The sequence below is a fragment of the Zosterops lateralis genome, assembly GCF_965231275.1.
Source record: "Zosterops lateralis genome assembly, contig: HAP1_HAP1_SCAFFOLD_226, whole genome shotgun sequence".
Lineage (NCBI taxonomy): Eukaryota > Metazoa > Chordata > Aves > Passeriformes > Zosteropidae > Zosterops > Zosterops lateralis.
Window position 1 is genome coordinate 47139 of NW_028154467.1, and position 7281 is coordinate 54419.

Genomic DNA, 7281 nt, shown 5'->3' on the forward strand with positions numbered 1-7281 from the left:
CCCTTATCCCGCACCGATGCCCCCAGACGTATTCTCTGGAATTCCCCGTCCCCTCCCTTGGTCTCTTTCGCTTCCGCGTCCCAACCTGCGAGACCGGGATCTGCCCGGCGACTGATGACGTCACTAACAGATGAGCTCAGCATTGGCGAGCACGGAGTAGCTGCGCCAATGGCGGGGCGGGAGGCGGCTCTGGGGGCGGGGCCGCAGCGGAGCAGCGCGATGGCTCCAGCGCTGGGTCTGGGGGCGCTCTTGGGGCTCCTGGGGCTCCTGGGGGACCCTGGGGGCGCCACGAGAGGTGAGTGGGAACCCCAAAACCGGGACCACCCTTAACGGCAATTCACGGGCACCGGGACATCTCTGAACTTCCATTTCTGGGCACAGGAACCTCCCTGAGCCCCAGTTTGGGTCCTGTGACCCCCCTCCATCCCCTTCCCCAGCACCGGGACCCCCCTGTACCCCCTTATCGGGCACCGATATCCCCCCGGACCCCCATTCCTGGGAACCGGCACCCCCTGAACCGCCGTTTTCTGGCACCGGAACCCCCTTGAACCCCGAATTTGGGGAAGGAAACTCCCTTTGAAGCCCCATTTTTGGGCACTGGGACACTCTTAAATCTCCATTTTCGGCCACAGGGACCCCCCCGCACCCCCGTCAGTGCCCTGGGACCCCCCTGCACCCCCTTTTCGGGCATCCCGCTTTTCCCAGACCCCAGACCCGCCCTTTTCCTTGACCTTCGGACCCCCAGATCTCCCAACTTTCCGTGTCCCCCCGTTTTCCGCTCCCGCCGCTTCCCAAACGGGGTCCCGGAGGGTCCCGGCCGTCCCAGGGGTCTCAGGGGGGTCTCAGGGGGATCCAATGGGATCCAGATGAATTCCCTGGAATTCCCCCTTTGCCCCGTCCCCTCCCCCAGCGCGTTCCCTCGGTCTCTTTCTCTTTCCCGTTGCCCAGGCTGCGCCTCCGGGATCCGCCGCCTCTCCCAGCCCCAGACCCCCTTTCCCTGACCCAGGGACCCCCTGGACCCCCATTCCCCTAACCCTAACCATAACCCTTTCCCGGCTCCCAGACCCCAGTTCCCTCAACACCGGGTGTGGGAGCATCAGTGGACAGCAGGGACAAGGAACTCTGCAGAGCTGAGATATTCTAGAAACACGTGGCTTTATTACAAGGGTGGTGGGTAAAGAGGGCTTTGCCTTCAGCCACCAGCCTGGGCTGGAGGGAAGCCCCGAGAGAGAGGGAGATAGAAACAGTATGAGGTAAGGGAGATAACAGGGGGAAGGGAGGTAAGGGACCTGAGAGAGCTAGGGCAGGTAAGAGGGGAGGGGTCAGAGAGGTAAGAGGGAGACAGGACCTTACTACAATCCATTCTATCTCCTTTTGTGTTGAATATTCTAATTTACAGTGACCAGCCGGCGCGAGATACAAAACCTACAGACTTTGCATGCAGCCTATGAGAACTACTATATTACCATGTCATCCTCTATTCTAAACTCTAAAGACTACTTATGTACTTTTTTCCCTGATACCTTGTCAAGGTGGAGAGGGGCTACACCCTTGTGTCCTTTTGTTTTCTATCTCTCAGCCTATCTCCAGCTAATCCCCGCCTTCCTGCCTGCCATGATCACATCTCAAAGCTGGCCTTCATGTCTATATCACTCACAGGTTTTACATCTCCAGTATTTCTTGCCAGGCAACTATACCCACAAGCCCTTCCTGTCCCATCTTTCCCAACAACCAGGGACGCCCGGACCCCCCTTTTGTGGGCACAGGGACCCCCTGGATCCCCCATCCCGCCTCTCCCAGCCCCTTCCTTGAACCTTGGACCCTTCCCAGCTCTCCTGGTTCTGCTTCCTGACCCTTGGACGCCCCCAGACCCCCCAATCTCTGCATCCCCCCAGTTTTGCACCCTTTGCATGGGGGGTCCCAGGGGGCCTGGGAGGGTCCCTGGGGGGTTGTGGAGGATCCCTGGGGGGATTCTGGGCCCTGGGACCCCCCTGAATTTCCATCCCTGGGCACTGAGATCCCCCTGCCCCCCCTTTTCCTGCACCAGTCCTTCTCTGCACCTCGTTTCCCATCCTTCCTGGCTGCCCAAATCCCTAGACGCTCCTTTTCCTTTAGTCTGAGATCCCCCTGAACCCCTATTCCTGCTTTTCTCAGCTCTCAGTCCCCCCTTTCCTCTGCATCATGGACCCCCGACCCTTCTATTCTCGGTTGTTCCCACCTTTTGACTCCTCTTTTCTTGGCACTGGGGACTCCTGGACCCCCTTTCCTGGGACTGGGGATCCCTTGGAACCCCCATGCCACCTCTCCCAGTCCCTGCATGTTGGGAAAGATGGGACAGGAAGGACTTATGAATATGACTGCATGGTAAGAAATACTGTAGATGTAAAACCTGAGTGAAATAGGAATGAAAGCCAGTTTCGAGATGTGAGCATGGCAGGCAGGAAGACAGTGATGAGCTGAAGACAGGAAAACAAGGGAACAAGTGCATAAGAAAGAAGTCTATAGAGTTTAGAATATAAAATGACATGGTAATGTAGTATTTCTTATAGGCTGCATGCAAAGTTTGTAGGTTTTGTATCTCACGCCGGTTGGTCACTGTAAATTAGAATATTCAACACAAAAAGAGAGATAATGGATTGTAACAAGAGGATCACTCCCTTCTCCTGGCTCTCCTACCCTCTTCTCTGGCCCTCTCACCCCTCTTCCCTTACTTCTCTTCTCTTAGCTCTCTTACCCTCTCGGCCAATCCCCTCTCCTCTCTCTCACCTCCCTTTCTCCTGTTTTCTCCCCACGTTTTTCCCCTGCTCCTGCCCCGTTTTTACCCCTTAGCTCTCTTCTATCTCTCTCTCCCCATTCTCTCTTTAGGGCTTTGCTCCAGCCCATGACCCTTGCAATAATAAAGTCACGTGTTTCTAGAACATCTCAGGTCTGCAAAGTTCCTTGTCCCTGCCTTCCACGGAAAAATTTCTGCACCTGCACCTCCTCCTTCTCCTTCCATAACCCTGGAACCCCTGAGCCCCCATTCCTGGACACTGGGACCCCCCTACACGCCCTTTCCTGTCCATCCCACCTCTCCCAGCCCTGCAAACCCTTTCCTTGGCCCTGGGATCCCCAAACCCCTTCCCAGCTCTCCTCATTTCCCCTTTCATTGATCCATTGTAGTAGCATCCATGGACGGCAGGGACAAGGAGCTCTGCAGAGCTGAGATATTCTAGAAACACGTGGCTTTATTACAAGGGTGGTGGGTAAAGAGGGCTTTGCCTTCAGCCACCAGCCTGGGCTGGAGGGAAGCCCCGAGAGAGAGAGGGGAGAGAGAGGGTAGAAGAGAGCTCAGGGGTAGAAGCGGGGGAAGAGTAGGGGGAAGAGAGCAAGCAAGAGAGTAGGGGAAAAGAGGGCGGAAAAAGCGTGGGGGAAAAGCAAGACCAAGAGCAAGCAAGAGAGGGCAAGACAGTGTAGGGGAAAAAGCAGAAGCAAGAGAGTGATCCTCTTGTTACAATCCATTATATCTCTTTTTGTGTTGAATATTCTAATTCACAGTGACCAACTGGCGTGAGATCCAAAACCTACAAACTTTGCATGCAGCCTATGAGAACTACTACATTACCATGTCATTTTATATTCTAAACTCTAATGACTATTTTTCTTATCTGTTTTCTCCCTGATGCCTTGGCAGGTGGAAGGGCTACATTCCTGAGTCCTTTTGTTTTCCTGTCCTTCAACCCATCTCCAGCTAATCACCGTTTTCTTGCCTCCCATGCCTACATGTCAAAGCTGGCTTTCATTTCTATTTCACTCGCAAGTTTTACATCTGCAGTATTTCTTACCATACAATCATATCCATAAGTCCTTCCTGTTCCATCTTTCCCAACGATCCATGACCTCTCAACCCCCCAAATCTCTGTGTCCCCCCAGTTCTCCACTCCCTGCGTTACCTGGAAGTGGCAGTGTCAGAGCCCAGCCCGGGGGTCCCCCAGTTCATGTCCATTGGGTTTGTGGATGGGATCCCCTTTGTGCGCTACGACAGCGAGCGGGGCCGGGCGGAGCCGCTGACACAGTGGATGAAGGATGGAGCCGAGCCGGGATATTGGGATCTCCAGACCCAGATCATGGAGAGGAGCCACCACGTGGCTGCCTGGAACCTGGAGAAACTGCAGGACGAGTACAAGCAGAGCAGGGGTGCGTGGGGGGATCTGTGGGGCTGGGATGGGATCTGTGGGGCTGGAATGGGATCTATAGTTCTCAGATGTGGGTTCACAGGGCTTCAAGGAGCTGAGATGGGAATCTATTAGGATGGTATGGGATTTCTTTTGGTCCATGGGCTTGGGACATGGATTCAAGGGCTGGGATGGGATCTGTTGGGCCAGGTTGGGATCCCTGGGGTTCCATCCCATGGGGTTGGGATATGCATCCATGGGGTCCAAGAGGCTGGGATGAGGCTCTGTGGGTCTCCATCAGACTCTGGGGCTCCATAGGGCTGGAATGGGGCTCTGTGGGGCTGGGACACAATTCCATGGGTCTCTGTGGGTACAATCCCCCCAGGTCTCCACACACTGCTGCGGCTTTATGGCTGTGACCTCCTGTCTGACGGGAGTGTCCGTGGATCTTTCCGGGATGGCTACGATGGGCAGGATTTCATCTCCTTTGATCTGGGATCCGGGAGATTTGTGGCGGCCGACGGCGCTGCTGAGATCACCAGGAGGCGCTGGGAACATGTGGGGATTGCGGCTGAGTATTGGACAAACTACCTGAAGCACGTGTGCCCGGAATGGCTCCGGAAATATGTCAGATACGGGCAGAAGGAGCTGGAGCGCAAAGGTGGGTGGGAATTTGGGATTTGGGAATGGAGGATTGGAGAACACGGTAATTCCTGTGGGAATTCCATGGGCAGATCTCACCCCCATCCCATTCCCTTTGAATTCCATGGGCAGATCCCACCCCCATCCCATTCCCTTTGAATTCCATGGATGCACCTCACCGTTATCCCATTCCAGAGCCCCCTGATGTCCATGTGTCCAGAAAAGAGGAACACGGGACGCTGATCTTGTCCTGCCACGCCTACGGATTCTACCCCAGGACCATCGCAGTGAACTGGCTGAAGGAGGATGAAATGTGGGATCAGGAGACGGAGTGGGGCGGGATCGTTCCCAACAGCGACGGCACCTTCCACACCTGGGCCAGGATCGAGGCGCTGCCGGAGGAGCGGGAGCAGTACCGGTGCCGGGTGGAGCATCCCGGAATGCTGGAGCCCGGGATCTTCGCTTGGGGTGAGGCTGGCAATGTGGGAGTTATTGGGAATTCCCAGATGGGGATTCTCCTTCCCCTCCTCACCATCCCGCATTTCCCAGAGCCGACATCTGGTGGGAATCTCACCGTGGTGGTCGCTGTGTCCATCATCGCTGCCATCCTCATCCTCACTGTCCTCATTGGATTCATTGTCTGGAAGCTCCAATCCGGTAACACACGGGATGGGGGTCGGGAAGGGGCACGGATCCACCCAGCACCGTTCAGGAATCCTGTGCCAGTGACGCTGATCCCACTGTTTTTCCACAGGGAGGAGGGACAGGGATGGATACAACATGGCAGCCGGTGAGTCCCAGTGGTGGATCCAGCTCTGGATCCCCTCTGTGCAGATCCCAGGATGGATCCTGGGGTTAATCCTGGTGTGTGATCTGTGCTGGAATCTCATGGATCTTCTTTTTCTGCAGGAAGAGATGTGGGAACCAATGGCTCAACTGCAGGTGTGGAGTGGGATCAGGGTGGGATTCCAGAGAGGGATCGGGGCAGGATGGATGGACTGGGATCAGGGAGGGATTGTGGATCAGACCAGGGATCCAGAGCAGGATCAGATGGAATTGTAGAGTGGGATTGGGGCTGGATTCTGGAGCGGGATCTGGTGGGATGGATGGGGCAGGATTGGTGAAAGATGGATGGAGCAGGATCAGGGCTGGATTCTAGACAAGAATCAGGTGGGATGGAATGGAGCAGGACTGAGGCAAGAGGGACGGGGTGGAATCAGGTAGGATTCTGGATGAAGGCAGGATTCCAGTGTGGGATTAGTTGGGATAGATTGAGTGGGATCAGGTTGGGATTCCACAGAGGGATTGGGACAGGATGGATGGGGTGCAATCAGTTGGGATGGATGGAGCAGGATTGAGGCAGGATTGGGGCGGGTTCAGGTAGGATTTCGGAGCAGCTCCCGCTCTCCATGGGCTCCAGCCAGGTCCATCCTGTGGGATGGGGACAGGGACAGGGTGACACCGTGACCCTCTCTCATCCCAGCAGGAGTCACTGCCTGAGCAATCCATGGAGCTGGATCCAGCCCCTTCCTCTTCCCAGGAAAGCCAAGAGCTGCCGGCAGAGCTCATCCTGCTGCTCCCACCCACCCCACAGCTCTTGCTAATGAGTCAGTTTCCTGTTTTCCAATATTTTAAAGCCCAGATATTCCCAATGCAAGAGCCCTCTTGCAAATATTATGAAGCCACTCTGGGAGGTTTCAGGCCAACCCTCAGGCTTGATACATCTTCATGGGGTTCGTTAAATGCTGGCCAAGCGGTAGACTGTATCAGAAACTTTATGTACTTTGTGTTATGAAACTTGATGCTCTGTATGAAACTTTATATGAGAAGGCTTCCTGCACACTGCTGCTGATAAGATGCCACCGCTCCTGCTGAGGTCATGGGGACTTTACTGGCTTGAGCTGTGACAACCTCTGCCTCCATGAGGCTGATTTAGCCGTGCAATAAAGGACTTTGCTTTTACAACTGCCCATCGCCCTTGTCTTCAGTGAGGATACCCCAAAAACTCAACACACGATGACCCCAGTGACCGAGCATTGCCAAAGAGCCATCGAGGACATCCCAAGGCTGCTGCGGGCACAGCGACGTCCCGTCATCGGGGCGGTGACACCATCGGGGACATGGCTGGTGTCACTTGTCCCCTCCCCACGTGGTGTTTGGGACAAATTTGGGGAATTTTCTGGGAATTTTGACTGAAACTATCCCAAATCCTGATGAGAATTCTTAGGATGACGTCAATGGGGACACTTGGGGCACTCAAAGATGCTTAGAGACACTTGGGGACACTGAGAGACGTGGGGGCAGGGGGTGAATGAGCCCCCTTCAGTGCCTTGCAGGAGAGGAAGCCGACCCGGGTTATAAATTACAGTAGAAATGACAATATAAATTACAATAGAAATGACAACATAAATGACAAAATACTGGCTTTTGCATTCATGTATAGACTTTTGCATATTGTAATTGATCACAATGATTTTGATACAAT

General features: G+C 54.7%; 1 protein-coding gene across 2 annotated transcripts; it reads left to right on the plus strand.

The window, feature by feature from the left end:
• Window positions 1–208: 208 nt before the first annotated feature.
• LOC310923718 (class I histocompatibility antigen, F10 alpha chain-like) lies at window positions 209–6391 on the plus strand. Of its 2 annotated transcripts, none has more exons than XM_083885643.1 (8): window positions 209–295; window positions 3913–4176; window positions 4540–4815; window positions 4992–5264; window positions 5346–5453; window positions 5551–5586; window positions 5706–5738; window positions 6283–6391. In XM_083885643.1, exons 1-8 carry the CDS (start codon window positions 220–222, stop codon window positions 6294–6296), a joined length of 1080 nt encoding a protein of 359 aa, XP_083741769.1. In that variant the 5' UTR covers window positions 209–219; the 3' UTR covers window positions 6297–6391. The 2 variants fall into 2 exon arrangements, with proteins under 2 accessions (XP_083741769.1, XP_083741768.1); XM_083885642.1 differs by having other exon boundaries at window positions 6280–6365.
• Window positions 6392–7281: the final 890 nt, after the last annotated feature.

What these genes read in the sequence shown, in the direction of transcription:
- LOC310923718 (XM_083885642.1), top strand. Translation starts at nt 220, where the DNA reads ATGGCTCCAGCGCTGGGTCTGGGGGCGCTCTTGGGGCTCCTGGGGCTC. An exon ending in GAAGGAGCTGGAGCGCAAAG is followed by an intron (nt 4,816 to 4,991) that starts GTGGGTGGGAAT and finishes ATCCCATTCCAG; the next exon opens with AGCCCCCTGATGTCCATGTG. An exon ending in TGGATACAACATGGCAGCCG is followed by an intron (nt 5,587 to 5,705) that starts GTGAGTCCCAGT and finishes CTTTTTCTGCAG; the next exon opens with GAAGAGATGTGGGAACCAAT.